Source organism: Phlebotomus papatasi, chromosome 2, assembly GCF_024763615.1.
Source record: "Phlebotomus papatasi isolate M1 chromosome 2, Ppap_2.1, whole genome shotgun sequence".
Taxonomy (NCBI): Eukaryota; Metazoa; Arthropoda; class Insecta; order Diptera; family Psychodidae; genus Phlebotomus; species Phlebotomus papatasi.
Window position 1 is genome coordinate 37383527 of NC_077223.1, and position 18365 is coordinate 37401891.

The 18365-nt window shown below is 38.8% G+C and overlaps 1 protein-coding gene across 11 annotated transcripts in view; it reads right to left on the reverse strand.

The window, feature by feature from the left end:
* LOC129804070 (histone-lysine N-methyltransferase 2C) overlaps positions 1 to 18114 on the reverse strand; it is a 76079-nt gene extending 57965 nt beyond the window's left edge. For 7 of the 11 annotated variants that reach the window (XM_055851093.1, XM_055851100.1, XM_055851090.1 and 4 more), the window contains exons 1-4: positions 17641 to 18097; positions 17271 to 17523; positions 3396 to 4372; positions 3014 to 3303 (exon numbers count right to left, since the gene is read on the reverse strand). In XM_055851093.1, coding sequence (XP_055707068.1) covers positions 3014 to 3303; positions 3396 to 4372; positions 17271 to 17523; positions 17641 to 17752 — 1632 coding nt within the window. In that variant the 5' untranslated portion in view covers positions 17753 to 18097. Of the gene's footprint in view, positions 1 to 3013; positions 3304 to 3395; positions 4373 to 17270; positions 17524 to 17640 lie in introns of all 11 variants that reach the window. The other 4 variants (XM_055851095.1, XM_055851092.1, XM_055851094.1 and 1 more) reach the window with 2 other exon arrangements.
* Between the last annotated feature and the right edge of the window lie 251 nt (positions 18115 to 18365).

Sequence of the window (18365 nt, forward strand, 5' to 3'; positions counted from 1 at the left end):
GAATCGTATTTTCTAGCAACTTGAAAACTAGGAATTTCGAGTGTTTTAACGTCAGTGTGTCCACATGGGTATTATCAGTTCAAGACAGTGATATGAAGCCCTAAACGGTCTTCAGACTAGAGGTTTAGCCCAGTCCCCGAAGGTCTCAAAGTCCTAAATAACGAACAATTGTATTGGTGTTTGAAAATCTTATAGGTTACTTATCTTTAATAACCGAAATGAAAACTCTAATAACATTATGCGGCTACTCATTACGCGATAAAAAGAGGAGTTCAGATATTCGCGAGGAGTGTGAAGTCCAGGACATTGTGCGATGGTCAAGGTCAAGAAGGCGATACTGGAGAGATCATGTGAATCGAATGGACGACACTAGACTTACGAAAAGAGTCCAAAAAAATCTTCAGCATCGACTACGAGACCAAGAGGTAGACCACCGAAAAGATGGTACGAGTCTTTGACATCGGAATCACAACTCCGGCTGATGCTCAGTACCATGGCACCTTCAAACAAAATAAATAATCCGTAGCCCTACTGTGGAAAAAACAGGCATTTGCCTAATTAAAGTAGAAGAAGAAGATCTTTAATAATCCAATTCTCAGTTAAATTTTTCCAAAGAGTCGTGAATGATAACAAATTAAAGTAGTTAAACCATATAAATAAGCCTTAGGTCTGAAGCTCGTATTAGGAACTCCCTCCATAACTTTACTCAAGCCTTCATTTTTCCCATTTTACTGCTTGAACTTCACAGAGAAAACAGTAATCCCTTGAATTTTAACCCTCCATCCAAAATTTCCACCTTACACATCTCGGGAACCACTTTTCTCAACATATTTTCGCGTTTCAGATGATTTCTGAAAAATTACGTCTGGCTGTCTGTCTGTCATCCCATCTGATCCATCCAGCCGCTACCATGCCTAGAGCTCAAACGGTTAGAGATAGAGACTTTGGGCCTGCGAGGGACCCCTCATAAGTTGACCCTGGGACAATTAACATGCCCCTCATTTTCCTCCCATCCATTCCCTTCCTCTACACAATAATACGTCACATAATACGTCACAATTGGAGAAACCCCATTGTTACCTGTTGTCTCTCGAACGATTCTCCGCTTCTCAAACGCCGCTTCTCAAACGATTGAGAGACTTTCACGTTTTCCAGTTTAAGTCACCACCAGGAGGAAGGCTTTCCCTTAGTTCGACAAAATCTGGTAGAAAGACTTCCTTCCACAGATTAAGTCTAGCGATTTCTGGAGATTTGTCAAGTGGTTTGACATAGTGCCAAAAGCTCTTACGAGACTTGAGCCTTACTCTTGGTTTTCTGTGACCACGGAGAAGATGCCTCGGTTCAGAAAGAACCTTGGACATCTCTCTACTGGAAATGATTTGTCTCCTCATCCGTGGTGGAGCAATTCCTGCTAAGGGATAGAATTTGTCCACCGAAGTGCTTTTTTAAGCATTCTGTTATAATACGGGCGGTATCGTTAAGAGCAACGTCAACTTGCGTAGCGTGTGCGGATCTCGCCCATACCTTAGCTCCATACTCTGCTACAGAAAATGATAGCGCAAGTTATTTCGTGTCTTGATCGCGTCTTCCTCGCTCTATTTCAGATAGACGAAAAGAAAAAAAGACCACGAACGAACGCGCGAAATGGCATTATGCATCGAGAAAATTTTCATACCCGCAGGTGATTTCTTTTGAATGAATCGTCCGTAGATTTCGCGCGGAGTAAAAGTAGTCAAAACAAAAGGATTCCATTGTTTAATGGAAATTCATTAACAAACAGTACTTTTTGACCAGAGTTCTTCAATAAATGGTTAGAATATTTAAAAAATTTAGGTTAAAAAAAGAAATTAAATTTTATTCTACAAAAGAAGCACAGTGTTTTCAAATTTCTCGCGTCACAACATAGTATATATTCAGGAGTATTTCAAAAATGATTTCATAAATTGACTCCCTAAAGTAAGTAAACTTGCATAACGTCAGGTGCATAATCCCGAAGGACTTAATGCCGGGACTGAGTGTACTCGGATATCGGCTTCTGTGTGCCTGAGGTACACACATAGTACCGTTTCTATTCTATATTGCATCAGACCAGCCTTAATTGGATCAGTGGCAGTGAATGTGGATGTGTCTCGACAGATATCGTCATGTCAAACTTCTTTCTGCACCAGCCTCTCTTTTTTCGGAGGTTCATTGTCAATGCATTGGCATTACTTTTCATTCATTCACACTGGACTAGTTCGATACGACTGCTAAAAAGTTATAGATACACTACTCTACCAACTGATCCACTGAGGCTTTGACGTGACGATAGTCAGACAGAAAATCTTTTGCAAGGAAAGAAAAGACGAGAAAAAGATCTAAATCCCGTGTTTCATTCTTCAAATTTTCCTTCGCGTAAACTGAAACCCAACGGATTGTAGGGCACCGAAACCCATTCATCCATGCTTGTCGTGTACTCATCTACTGTCAAGAGCCTATGAACATTCCCTGGGTTTATTTCAACTAATCCCTGAATCAATTCACTGCCATTTGAAAACAACCAGATACACGAAAACGCTGTACGTTTTGCTACCAAACCAGAAAATAATGTAAAAGCGGCAAGTCATAATCAAACAATCCAATATTTTAAAAACCATGATTTAAAAAAGAATAATTAATCATAGGAAACAAAATATTTTTTGCAAATGTTGTTTCAATGAAGAATTCAATGAACAGGCCGCTATTGTTAAGTCGGCGGCAGTCGCAACCTCGACGAAAGTATTAAAACCCGTATTCTTTTTTCATTTCGCTTTAAAAGTGTCCAAATTTCAAATCTCAGTGAAGAGCAGCGATTTTCAACTTTTGATTGGACATCAGATGCGATTTATACTGTCTTTTTTTAAATTTCTTGTTGTTTTCTTTTTCTTTACTATTCTAAAAACTTCTTCCAATTCCTAGTTGTTGATCTCAGATTTTTCCCAAACTTTCTATTTGACAATAATAATTATAAAAATATAATAAATAATTTACTTACTCGACATTTCCAACCGTATTTAGGAATGGACGTCATAACGGGTCGCAAGCATTGAGCATGGTAGATTTTGTCACATTGTTCACATGCCAACGAACGCCCTTCCGTTGCATCAGGCAATCGGCAAATTTGACAATGGCGACATGAGTGACATTGCCACCCGGCGCGTACACCCGGTAGCTGAGCTACACCAATGCAAGTGCCATGGTAGTGATCTCCACACATGGAGCACATCATCAAATTCGATACATCGCCCAAGCCTGAACACGATCTGCAGTTAATGTCTTCAGTACCTTTTGTATTTTTTTTTGGGGGAAGTCAAAAGAAAAGGAATATTCATTAAAGAAAAATTCCCTAAAAAGAAACTGGTAAAGAAGAAACTCACAGACTAGAGGCACTTGTCCCAAGTGTTCCTTGCAAAAGGAAATGTAGGTTTGGATAATTTGGAAGCCTCCGGATGCAGCAACGCAGGGGAAGTGAAAGACTTTTGGACATGACATTTTACATATAACACTGGCACCAAAGCGCTGACAAAATGAGCACTTTCGGCTGAGACTCTGTGCAATGACAGTGCCAACATTGCTCAAAGTTCCCGTAGATTCACGTGCAACCCCAAATGACCAGATTGCACATGAACGATGGACGTAGAAGCATGCACCATCGAAGAGACTGGAAAATTCCACTTGATCAATATGTCCAATTTTCTCCAGTTCATCAACATATTCCGATGTCATGACTGGATTTTTGCACTTATTGAGCCCCTTCTGACGTCTATTGCTCAATTGAGGCACTGGACCACTTCCCCTTGGACTCTTATCATCCACCGCTGATGATGATGACGAATCTTTGTCATCGGATGTTGGTGTTGTTGCCATTGGCACCTTTTCCGTTTCATCCGGACGCAATTCCAAACGCAACATCTCACCCTGTCCCAACTGACTCCGTTCACCCAAATTGCACAAGGCACAAAATTTTCCCGGCCATTTTTCCGGGAAATACGGTGGCTCCTCAGGTGGTTGCATCAACTTATCACTCCCACTGAGAACAATTCCAGCCTCAGGATCGAGCGTTGGTGGATTGCTCGTTGGTGTTGTGGCTGCTGTTGAGGGAGCTGAAGTGGTCTCCTCCTGTGTTGGTGTCGTGGGCACTGATGGAGTTGTTGGAGTTGCAGCAGTTGAAGACCCTGGTTGTTGTTGTTGTTGTTGTTGCTGCTGCTGCAGAAGGCTACTTGTATTTACAAAATTTACACTACCATCTGAAGCCTGATGAATTCCCAGCTGTGCTAATATATCCACAGCAGATCCTGATTGAAAGTACTTCCTCTTTGTAATACCACCACGTACGCCACCACTTCCTCTGTATCTTCAGAAAGATCACAAGACGAAAAAAATATATCAACATTTTTGACGAAATTTATGAAACTTGCTATTCAAGCTAAGAATTAACCCGTCATTAGCCTGGTGAAAATTATAAAAGTAAATACTTGAATTCTATTAGTGAATATAGCAATAAAAATTTTAATAGCTTCAATTGATATAATAAATGTTGCCCCCTTTACTTTCAGTCTTTTCAGTAAACACGCAATTATGATTAAATTAGTTATTCCATATAGACAAATTAAACCATTATGATTGAAGAATATTGAATTCATAGGGAAAGGCTCATAATTTCGTCCAGTTTCTTATTTTGGACACTTTGAGGATAAAATTGGACACAAAAAATAAATTGACTGAAATCATGGATTTTTATTCCAATATTTGATGAATAATGAATTCTATCTAAATATTTGTTCTTTTTGGAAGATTTTAACACTAAATACATTAAATTTTGAATATGATTTGAGTTGAAATTACTTTGTTGAAAATTCAGTATGAGCAATTGCTTACGAGAAATATGACAGAATTTTGTGTTTACTTTAGTCCTATTTAGCTGTGGTGCACTACTAACAATTTTTCCTCACTGTTTTTCAGTGATATTATTAAATATTTATTGAATATTGTGTTGATTCACATTAATGGTGATTTGTACATTTTACCTGAAATGACATTTGCCTTATGAATTAGATTTTTCATGTGAAAAATGGGAAATTTTCAAAGATATTCACCAGTGAGGTGATACTCCTTATTTTGGACAGGTGTTTTTTCTCACGAAATTTCGTGAAGTTTTAGCTTTTGCGATGACTAGGTTGGACAAATGCCTGGAGAAACAAAGGAGCATCATCTCTACGAAAGAGATGTAGCGAGAAATGCCTTGAAAAGTTCCCGGAAAGGCCAGGGAATGCGCCAATTCGCGAGTACTTGGAGTAACGAAGTCAACTCACTTTAAGGAATGATTTAATGAAAATACCGCACTTCAAACTTGGAACATCGAAGCTTATAAGCAGACTGTCCAAAATTATGAGCCTTTACCCAAGAAAATTTTAGACACATTTTTTTTTTAAATTTTGCTAAGTTTTGCGAAAACAGCCTTAGGGCCCAAATAGACTCAAGCTGATCTTCCAGAATATTTAGCTTGTAAAATTTTGTAGTAAAGATTTATCCTAAACTGTCATACACTGAAGGCTTAGAATTCTCGATTAGAGATCCTTTGCATAGATTTCCTTTACCTAACCCTTTACTACCAAATTTTATACGCTAAATATTCTCGAGGATCATCCTGAGTCTATTTGGGCCTTTAGATACGACATATCGCGAAACAAATTTCGCATTACACCTTAATAAATTGACGCAAATGACTTTTAAAAGGAGGAAACGGGAAAGCTAGTCATGAAACCTAGATCAGCTTATTGTAGATGAGATTCTTAACGTGAGCAAACTCGGTTTCCATGGAAATTAGATTTTCAACTAAAGATGAGAGATATTACACAGCAATTTGGAATCAAATTTCTGAAAAATTGCAAACTTGTTATTTAAATCAAAATATCTAAGAGGTAAATGAACTGATAGAAAGACGATAGTGGAATATAGACTAGGACTAGAATGTTCTCTATAATTTTGTCCCAAAACTTGATCTTATCGGTAGCTCGATAACTGAGATAATTCATTTTATTTGTTTTGGAACACGTTTTTTGCCCACATCTTGTTCATGTGACGAACTACGACAATATCAAAGAATGGTTGAATTTTGTAGGAATTTTCTTTTAAACCTTTATTTTAAATCGACAAAATCGGACGGATGGCGTAATCTGAGCAAAAATTTGCATTATACTGGAGTAATCATCAAAATCTGTTGAGCAAGAGTCGAGATAATTGAGTTTATGTAATACAAAAATTGGTTTTTCGACTCACTCGTCAAAATCGGTCAAATAGAATCGGATATATGGCGGAATTTTGACCTTAACATAATTATAATCAAAATAATTATTAAACTGCATTAAGATCAGTTACCCAGTAAGCCGACTGACACTCTTAAGTCGTAAGAGTGTCTAAGTTCTTAGATACTCTTTTTTTTTTAATTAGAATGACCTGGGAACAATAGCTTGACAGAGATATAAATACATTTCATTACATTTTTCTCGCTTTCCGGAAAACTACGTAATTTTTTTTTCAGAACCCTACAGCCGCCAAAAAATCTTTGGTTCCGATTTTTACTCGAGACCCTGAATATCCCGGGATCCCAAAACTACTAGACAAATTCCGAGATTTTGTGATTGCAGTATTTCGGGATCTTGGCACTCTAAATCAGATTTTTCAGTTCCTTAATCCCAGTATTGTTCTCGGTCCTAAGAGTAGATATTTCGGGATTTCTAATCCCATATTGGAAACCCTCTGATTGATATTGGTATTGTGCTTCTGTAGTTTTTTTTAGCAAATACAGGGAATCCAGAGATTGAGCAAATTGTCTGGACAGAAAATCATGCAGGTTATCAATTATAACATAGGCGTGAAAAATATATTTCGACATGTAAAACATTTACAACGCCAATTAAAAGTTAATAAGAAAATAATTAATTTAATTGCTGTAGAGAGTAGTAAGAAGTGGTGGTATTGGGATTTTGGTAGTATATTTTTGACCACGACTGGACCAGTGTACAGTTGAAACTGGCGACACTGAGTTGTCTTCCATTTGTGTACAAAACACACGCTATCAGGTTTTCTTGAAAATTCGGTAGGCAAGAAAAGAGTATGAGACATAGGGGAGATTGGGGCAGAATTAGCCAGCAAATGATATTTTTACAGTAGACTCTCACTCAATCGGCTCTTTTTCAATCGGGCGACAGATTTTGTTGACAATTTTCACGTTTAATTATGAAGCTAATTCGCTCAAATTCGCTGTAGTTCTTCCTATTTTATCGTGATTCTTTATAATTGAGCGCTTTTTGTGGAATTTACAAAGGCTTTGACGCTCAATTCTATCGCTAAACCGGATGACATTCTGCCCCAAATGCCCATTTGAGAGAGAGTCTACTGTAATTGGGTACAATTTACAGATATTTTGTATCAGGCTGATAAATATTGAAAGAACGAGAAAGGTTTACTCAGGATAAATAGTTGATTTCTCACTAATATTTCTAAGGTACGCTGTAACATCCCACTAACTAATAGGGAAAGTGGGGCACCTTTGAAATTGGGATTTTCCACCTATTTTTAAATAAAATTAAGCCTTATCGTGATATAAGTTAGCTTCTCAATCTGTTCGTGTTGCTAAGTTATATCACGATAAGGCCCAATTTTATTTAAAAATAGGTGAAAAATTCCAATTTCAAAGGTGCCCCACTTTCAAAGATGCCCCACATCCCCCTGTTAATCGTGGCTAATTTTGCCCCGATCTAACCTATGTATTTTGTCAAATTCCTGCCTCTTTTGAGAGCTTAATGTACAAGTTTTTGCTTTTAGCTGTCATCTATAGCACCCCAAGAGTACGTACGACACCCAAATATACCAAATGCATTCTGCAGAGTGACACCTGAGATATTTTTACATTAACGGCTTCTAGCCCATATGGATACTGCTCTTTATGATGCCTTAATTCTCTTCTTTGCGCAAATAAGTCGTTTTTGTGGAGTTGACCACATGTTTTGGAAAATACAACTCTTCGCTGCATGGATATCCCATTTTGTTCACATTTTCCACTTTTAGTCTTATTAGTCCTTTATTAGTACTTTCACACCTTTAAGGGAAACTTGTGTCTTATGGCATCTACACACTAGAAATAATTTTCATTAAAAATTGCCTTTTGACATTTCTTGTCCAAAATTATAGGATTAATTTTCTTTAATGGCCTCTTATGGCCTCTACACACTAGAGAAATTTATGTCCATATTGAAGAGTTTTTCCTACACAAGCGAAGGGAATATGCTTCAATATGGACATAAGATTCTCTAGTGTGTAGGGGCCATAAAAAAAGAATTTTTAATTGCTCCTAGTGTGTAAAGGCCTTTACGGTTTAAACCGAGAGACGGCTTAGTGGGAAACTGATGGGAATGTAGTCTAATCATTATTTAATTATAATTACGTTAAGCCGTAGGCGTGTCCAGCACCTAGTAATCTAAATTCTATATACAATGTAAGCTTATTTAACAATTGCAAGCAGTAGGGGAAAGCGCCCATGCTTTGCACGGTCCCAAGCTTTATAATGACTAAATTTTTCCTGGTGTTTCTGAATACTGAGAGAAATCCGAAAAAGTTAAAATAACATTCCGGAAATGTTATTTTACCCTGCAGTATTGATCCAAAATCGGTGTAAATATTACCCTTTTTAGGTGTATTAGGGGTTAAAGGTACCCATTTTCATGTTAATTTTACCCTTAAAAGGGTGTAAAATTAACATTAAAAAATGTTATATATTTTTACACCTAAAAAGCATTAAAGTTCTGAGGAAAGATGTTGATCGCCTCCTCTTTTTTTCAGTGAGTAAATATGACTCCGCAATATATTTTAAAAACAATACACTGTCTCGTAGTTTTTAAAATATATGTGCGATGAGTCACATTTATTGAAAAACATAGGAAATATCTAGTCAATATGAAGCTTAGGACCCTGTAAAGCATGGGTACTTTCCCCTAATGGGGCATTCCGAAACTCTTCAGTCTGTTGGCTTGGCAGAAGTTGGAGTATAGTTCATCTTCCTCAAAGATTTAAATATTTTAAGCAGTCTCCAATTTCCATTCAAACTTTTTATTAGAAGCAGAAGCAATTTTTACTGCCCCCTTTTCCTGCTCGAAATCCACAGAGAGAGAAATATACATATATAATCGTCCCTATACAAAAGCAACGCTGAATCTTTCCTAATAACGATTTTTCAAAGTCAAAATTTAAAAAGGTGCTAGAGAGCATATTTCTCAAACGTATGGAGTCACATTTGACCTCGTTGGAAAGGTCTTGGAATTTCTGATAAAACTGGAGTAGTCCCACTCGGTTATGAACCAATTTTCACGTGTTATGAACCGATAATATGTAGAGCTTAAATTTCCCGCCTTATAGCAATAAATGCTCTGCTGAGGCAACCCTAAATATTCGAGACGCAATGTCTCCTTTCTAGGCCAGCGCCTCTGGTGATGGTGGAGACGACTGTAATAGTTTAGTCGATCGTACGATCTCAGTGAGTACGGAAGTGAGTTCGTCATGAATCGTACAAGTGATAGGACATAGTGCGGAGAGCTCGCGACAGTCTGGAGCCCACACCAGTCGATTGCATAAGCAGGTCACCTCCTAAGTATATAAGATTTAAGAGTAGATATTGCTTGCCCCCTATATCTTTTTCAGAAGTGGGATGATGGGGCAAAAATCCCCTGAATCCCTGAAAGAGTTTGTGAGGATTGCAGAGTAGCCATCATGACGAAATTGGTCGCAATAAGTTGGAAGGTACGAGTAAGGGGGGCATTAAGCATCATGGGGCAACAGGAAAATTCCTGTCGTACACAGGAATTCAGATAAGTGACCCAACTTGGGGAAAATTGCGTTTTATTGGAATTTTAGAAAGAGAAAAAAAACAATGTTGCGCAATAAGGGAAATTTTATTCAAAAGCAAAGAATTAATTAATTGGGATATATTGTTGATCTTGAGGGATGATCCTCGCCGTGATTAGAAGCTGAATTTCCGTAAGAAATGCGATATTTCGGGAAAAAGATGGTAATTGCGCATCATATTGGAAATTGCGTCAGAAAATTTCCTATTGGTTCAAATTGTGCCATAAAATATCAAGCGATCTCCCCTAGCGGAAAGGAAGGGAAACTTGTTCGAAAATTGTCGAAATTACAACAGTGGCGCGACTGACGGAGGAAAAATGTATTAGTCGTTGACGAAAAGCAGGCTGAGGTAATTGCATTGTCAAAAAAGTTGCTATTTTTCGTGGAAAATAAAGGAAATTATTTACAAATTTTCATACAAAAGTGTTCAGACGCGATTGTAGAAGGTGTTGTGTTGTGTGTTTGTCACGCAGGTAAGGAATATTCCGTGAAAATGACTCGAAAAGGAGAGGACGCAATTTGCACACGGAAGCCGACAGCTTGAAAAATGGAATATTTTTGTGAAAATTTCAGAATGCCTCGTCTTAGGAGGACAGGAACTGACCCACCAGTGCCCAGAGAGTCACCCACGGGACAGAGCTCAAGTCACGATGGTGCTCCAAGGATTGGGCCCCAAGAAATTGCCACCATCATCCCCAGATTCGATCCGGATGATCCCAGTTGCATGGATTGCGAGCTCTGGATTGATGATTGCAGTACTGCCAAGGAGATGTATGGATGGAGTGACAATGCTGCAATCCTGTACAGTTCCATGAGGATGAGGGGTACCGCGAAAGTGTGGTATCATGCCGCCAAGGGGCAGCTACAGACATGGGAAATGTTCAAGAGGGATTTCATCGACAATTTCCCTGTGAAAGTCAGCATCCCTGGGATCCATGAACAGCTGAGGAAATCCCAGAAGTCCAAGAATGAGACGATAATAGCCTATTTTCACCAGATGTGCGCTTTGGGAAGAAAAATTTCTCTTGACGACCAGACAATGAAGGAATACATCATTGGGGGGATCTCACCAGAGAGCCGAAGGGCTACATTGAGGAACCGGTCATATCCTTCCTTGACCAAGCTACTCCATGCTCTACTGGAAACTGAAGAGAAGTATAATTCAGAGAAAAAGGATGAGAAAAGTGACCGTCACAAGGCCGGATCGTCACGAGGGTACAATAGTGGTTCAAAACAGACAGACAGGTATCATCCCTATTCCTCAAGTTCACGTGGAGGTTCACGAGTGTCTGACAATGCAGGAAGATATCAACGGGACAGGAAGGAGAGCCCAGATGAGAACTTGGACAGAGATAGAGTCAAAGGTGAGAAGTTTTCCGGAAAGACTGAATTTCGAGACAACCGGAAATGCTATCATTGTAAGCAACCTGGACATTTGATCGCAAATTGTCCGAAAAAGCCCAAGGATTTTCAGATAAGGGTGGTCGAGCAACTCCCCACCCTGCCAAATAAAAAGGGGTTGATCAAGGAGGCTGAAGTACAGGGTCAGAAGGTGAAAGCCTTTGTGGATTTCGGAAGTGACTGTACTATTGTTCAAGAATCGGTAGCTAAACGGTTGAAAATAAAATGGCAAAAAGGGACAATTTCTTTGACGGGTTTTGGGGGAGTGAAAAATAAAACAAAAGGTAGCGCCCGAGTTAAGGTGAATTTAGATGGTGTTGAGAGAGAGGTTGTTTTACATATTGTCCCGGACGAGATGCAAAATCACGAGATGATAGTTGGACGTGATTTTTTCAATGATCCCTTTGTGGTGTCATTGCGTACCTGGAATGATCTGATAATCACCGATAGTGCCAAAAAAGATGTCGATGTTATGGAAGTGGAAGTTGAGATGGAAGATGAAAATAAAACACCGATTGAAATTTCTGATTATATGATTTCAGTGGGAGAGGGTGTCAGTGACTCGATAAAGGTAAGGCTAAAGGATCTTGTTAAGGAAAATCGTCAATGTTTTTCCTTAGACACATCAGAACTGGGGCATACCACAATAGAGGAGATGAAGATCCAAGTTATTTCCGACAAAATTATTAAGTATGGGCCCTATAGAATTCCATATGCTCTCAAGGAGGAAGTCCGGATGAAAATTGAGGAACTTCTCAAGTATCAGATAATTGAGCCGTCAACTTCAGAGTTTGCCAGTCCAATGGTGGTTCTCCGGAAGAAGAACGGAGGAATAAGGATATGCATCGACTACCGGAAAATTAATGCGATAGTGAGGAAGGAGCACTTCCCGATGCCAAACATCGAGGAAAAGCTAAATGATTTGGCGGGTAAGAAACTTTTTAGTTGTCTTGATTTGTATATGGGATACCACCAAATCAGTGTTGCCGAGGAATCCCGGAAATATACAGCCTTTATAACACCGGAGGGTCTGTATCAATATCGACGAGTGCCTTTTGGTCTTGCAAATTCCCCAGCGATCTTCATGAGGGTGATTGCTCATGCACTACAGTCTCTGAACAAAAATGATGTAACCTGTTTTATGGATGACATACTAATCTCTACAACTGATGAAGAAGCACATCTCAAGACATTGGGTGATTTGTTCACTGAACTCAGGAAGTATAATCTCACACTCAATATTGAAAAATGTCAGTTCATGAAGAGTCAAATTTCTTACTTGGGACATGAGATTACAGAAGAGGGAGTGTCCCCAGGTAACATCAAGACCCGGGCCATATCTGAGTTCCAATGTCCAACAAGTTTTAAGGAAGTGAAGAGATTTTTGGGTTTGACAGGGTACTTCAGGCGTTTTGTGCCAAATTATGCACATATTGCTGCACCACTAAATGAGGTGAAAGCTCAAGAAAAGGATCATGTGGTACTCACGGAAGAACAGACAAAAGCATTTGAAACCCTGAAGGCCAAGTTATGTGAGCAGCCCGTTTTGGCTTTGTACGATCCCAACAAGAGACATGAATTACATTGTGATGCATCAAAACTTGGACTTGCAGGCATTCTTCTTCAGGCTGACAGTACCAACCACTTGAAACCAGTCTCATACTTCAGCAGGAAGACCACAAAATTGGAGCAAAAGTACCATAGCTACGAATGGGAAACCCTAGCGGTGAAAGAAAGTCTTCTCAGATTCCGGTACTATCTTCTTGGAAAACATTTCAAGATTGTAACTGACTGCAAAGCTTTACAACAGAGTCAGGATACACAACATTTAGTTCCACGTGTTGCCAGATGGTGGTTGAATATAATGGAGTTCGATTTTACAATGGAACACCGGAAAGAATCTCAGATGAAACACGTAGATTGTATGAGCAGAATGGCTTATGAGGATCCACCAGAAGAAGAACACCAGGAAGTGATGTTAATCCAGATGGAGGAGGATTGGGTTGTGGCTTTACAACTCAAGGATCCTACAACTTCCCGAATTCGACAAATCCTTGACGGAACTTTAAAGAAGGAACCGGATGAGAAAGATGTGCAGAATAAATTCCAATTGGTGAATGGCAGAGTGTATGCTCGAACATCAAAAGGATTGAGATTCATGGTACCCAAGGCAGTTCGATTCCATGTGTTGATGAGTGGTCATTATGGGATGGGACATCCTGGACCCAAAAGAACTTTAGAACATCTGCAGCGAGAATATTGGTTCCCAAAAATGAGACAAGCCGTGGAAAAATTTGTCCAATTTTGCATTCCATGTGCGGTGCATAAGATTGGGAAAGACGAAAATCATCATCATATTTACGTGCATAAGAAAGCACCTGTCCCTTTCCATACAGTGCACATAGACTTCTGTGGACCCTTCCCAAAGACCACAGGAAAGAAAGAACATGTATTTGCTGTGGTTGATGCATTCACCAGATTTGTGACTTTGAGAGCAGTTGCTGGACCCACTACAAAAATCACTACCAAGATTCTCGACGAAGTGGCTCAATATTTCGGAATGCCGCAAGTATTGGTGAGTGATAATGGAGCTGCGTTTACATCAAAAGAATTCCAGAAGTATTGTGATGAAAACAGTATCAAGCATGCATTAGTCTCTGTTGCTACACCCAGAGCTAATGGTATTGTCGAGAGAATATTTCGAGGAGTCAAAGATGCACTCAAGACACTTTCCGAGGACAATGAAGGACGTGATTGGGACAAGAAGTTAGCCAAAGTGCAGTGGATGTTGAACTCAATGGTGAATAGAACTACCGGCGAGTCTCCCCAGAAAATGCTGTTGGGATATTCTCCAAAGACTACATTCGGTGATCAGCTGTACAACTCACTTATAGTGGATCACGAAGAAGTACGCACATCAGTAGAAGACTTGAGGACAAAGGCATATGACAGGATGTGTCAGCAACAACAGAAGCAAGCTGAAAAATACAATCAGAAGCACATAGCCCCAAAGGTTTACAAGGAAGGCGACCTTGTGTTGGTGCGACACAATGTTGCTGCATTTGGAAGTTCCCGGAAAATGCTTCCACGTTACAGAGGACCATATGTAGTGGAAACTGTCCTAGGTGCAGATAGATACATTGTTGTGGATACTCCGATCACACAAGTTACTCAGAAACCGTTCAAAGGAATCTATCCAGCTGAGAAGTTGAAGGGCTGGGTAACCGAGAAGGATTTAGAGGAGTACAGTGGGTTACTTAGTGAAGACCCAGCAAGTGATGAAGTTGCAGAAGAACTATCAATGGATTGAATTTCTTTATTTTGTTAAAACTTAGTTGATGGATTACAAGTTGATAAGTTGATGTTGAATTAATTTGGATTGCTTGTGATAATAAACTGAAATATCTATTTGTTAGATGATTTGATTTGAAATATTATGGCATTTATTGCGAACTGAATTAAAGGAATACAAAATAACATGTCTGTTTCTCATTTGGAATTTAGGCAGACTGAGTCATAAAGTCATAAGTTGACTGGGAATCTGTTATATTCATGGTTATGGAATTTGTTTCCTGGGTGTCTGGTCAATACATATGGGATCATTTGCATACTCTTTAAAAGGAAAATCATTTGTTGAGTCTTTGTGACAAATTAGTCTCTGTGACAGTCTAAGTCAGTCTAAGTGACAATTGGAAGAGAACGGCTAGCCGACGACGACAGAAAGAAATGGATTGACTACGAGGAATAATAACAGCAGTTGATAAGGATACCACTAGAAGATAGTATTATCTGATGCAGTAGAAGGAATGACTTTTGATAGTCTAATCCTCAAGTCTTTGTGACAATTATTAGAAGATTCGGAATTGCTTTTGGTAGCATACATCCGACATGTTGTCTTGGTGACAAAAGAAGCGAGCAAATAAAGAATTCCCTAGATTTGTAGAGAGGATTAGATGAGATTTAACTAAGAGGATCATGAAAAGTGTTAGGAATTCGGTAAGTCAAGGACTGTTACCTTTCCTCAAGATAAACCCTGAATCTTCGGATTAGTCAAGTACTCCAATGAGGACATTGGTAAGGTCAGGACGGCCGAGATGTAGAGCTTAAATTTCCCGCCTTATAGCAATAAATGCTCTGCTGAGGCAACCCTAAATATTCGAGACGCAATGTCTCCTTTCTAGGCCAGCGCCTCTGGTGATGGTGGAGACGACTGTAATAGTTTAGTCGATCGTACGATCTCAGTGAGTACGGAAGTGAGTTCGTCATGAATCGTACAAGTGATAGGACATAGTGCGGAGAGCTCGCGACAGTCTGGAGCCCACACCAGTCGATTGCATAAGCAGGTCACCTCCTAAGTATATAAGATTTAAGAGTAGATATTGCTTGCCCCCTATAAATATTTATTCAAAATTTGATTTGAATGTGTCTCTTTTAAGCTTTTTCAAGCCATCTTTTGAATGATTTGTGAATCGGTGGTAAATGGTTATTGATACGAAAAGATTTATAGTTCCGCAAATCATGGTACGCTTTTAATAAATATTGAAAAATGCAAATAAACATTAAATAGTTGAATAGATTACTAATTGGCTTATACGAAAGTACTAAATAGTGCTTTGGGGCTAAAATTTTCAACTATCAATGAGGCCTTTCCCTTGAAATTCCAATCCGTGGTACATTTAACCTATTCTGAACTTCTAACTTATTCTATTATTAACTTATTCCAACTTAGTAAAATTGTTATATCGGATTATCTGGAAAGCATGTTTCAGTGACCAATAAACCCAATATAATTCTTTTTAAGAACGCATCAGGATTAAAATTAAATTTAATTGAGTTTCAATTTAAGATACTTCAATGGGCGGATGTGGGGTGCCTTTGAATTGGGACAGCTTTGAAACTGGGCATTTTTATCCTATTTTTAAATTTACCCATTCCTTACCATGGTATTATATATCATACGCAAATTGAGTGATTTTAGATGATTTATTCCTGGGCAACTGATTCTCGAATTGCTGTCGGGAATGGATTTTTAGTAACTTTAGTTCTGCAATTACTTGGGAAAAATAGTCCGACAGAGATGAAAATACATTTTGTTATTGTTTTCTTGCTTCGCGGAAGGTCATGCAAAATTTTTGCTCAAAATGGCGGACGGAAAATTCGACATCCCGTCGAATTTATTAAAATTGGCCTCTTTCCTCTTTCCTGATTTGAATTCTGGTTGCCAATTTGTTTTCTTGGATAGTTGCTCTATCTAAAGCAATAGAGTTTGTAATGAATTAATGCACAGAATTTAAATTCAGTGACCGTTAAGACGTGTGTTTGAGGGCGAATCCCCGCGCCCCCATAATAGATAAAAAATTTTTCTTTACAAAAATTCATCTATTAACCTGTAGGAAACTAATCCCAAAATATGAACATTCTATCTCAAGTATTTCTGGTATATTGACTGAATGGGTTAAAATGAGCATGATGTATTTTAACTTCACAAATTGGTTTGTGGAGGTATAAATATCACAAGTTTCATTTAAAATTTGAAGAAATACGACAATTTCAAAGCTGCCAAAATTCAAAGTTGCCCCACTTTCCCCTACAGTTTTGAAATTTTTTTTTTTTCAAAAAATATATTACCCAATTTTGCACTGTTAAATATTTCGTGATAATTTTTGTATTTGATAAAATCTCTTATGAACTAAAATAAACACAAAAACCAGTCTTGGAATGATGAAAATTTTAAAACAAAACGTTTTTAAAAAGTCGATCGAAAATACTTCGAAAATACTCGAACAAAATTGTGAAATTGAACTGATTGAATCATCGCAATTCTCTAATTACAGTTCCTGGATCTTGCAATAGATCGAATGCTGCACTGCGATATCTTTTAGTGCGCAATACTGTATTCTAAGAATTTGCGATAAACCCCCAGAATCGATAAAGAAAGAAATGAAACTTACCGCTTAATCATGCGATTGTCCTTGGTAAGACGAAAATTTGCAGGACACTCCTTCCGGGGCCTTCCAGGACCCCGACGAATGGCCGGAGGCTTCCCTCCACTGACACTTCCACCTGCCAGAGCATTGCCGGGGAATTGGTGCAAGTGCACTGACTGGCTGGATGTGGAAAGGAAGACTCCCCGATTGGGCGAGGCTGGATCTTCGCCCAAAATAGGTGGGGATGAGGTGCAAGAAGTTGGCGTCGAAGCAGGCCCTGCGAAGGTAGAGGACAAATTGAGGTTATAACTTTTCATTCGATCCATTCTGACTTGTCCAGAGAGAAAATCCCCGAAACTGATAAGGTTGGGGCGGAAGAAGAATGTGGGCTTACCAGAGGAAGCTTGGGTGGACGGCGGGTCGTTCATGTACTCATATTCAGGGTCACCGTCTTCCTCGGAGCCCTCCTCAAAATCCTCATCCAAGATAACATCTTCCGCATCCATACTCACTGCACCAGCACTACTCTAACTTTTTCACCAAACAAATCGCATCAGAGGTTGCGGAAAAACTTTCAGTCTAATGGGAAAATCACACTTTTCGCTCAATCCAATCCATCATGTTCTCAATTTTTTCCTTCCCAATCAAGTCGCCGCCATTGTTATAAGCAAGAAACTCAAATCACTTTTTTGGTCATTTAAATCTTCTGTACAAACACAATTTATAGCTTATTGTACAGCATTCACCTAGTTTTATCCACTTACACTATTTTTCAAGCGAAATTTTCAATTAAAAGTAGGAAAATCAATTAAAAACTAATGGCAAAATCCGACCGATGTATTGCCACAATCCGATCCCATCTGGTACTACTATTTTCACAGGCTCACCCAATAACTAATTCTTCTCCCGCGCCCATCCACTTATCCGTCCTGTTGCTAGGAAATGTCTGAGGAATGTTCCGTAGAAAAAGACAAATAAATGGAAAGCGAAGAAAAATGGGAATCTGCGATTACTGAACAAATTTTTCAGAAACAAATTTTTGAACTTAAATTATTTGATTCATTTGGCGATTTAAAAAATGTTCCTTTTTAATAAATATATTATGCAAATATAAAAAAA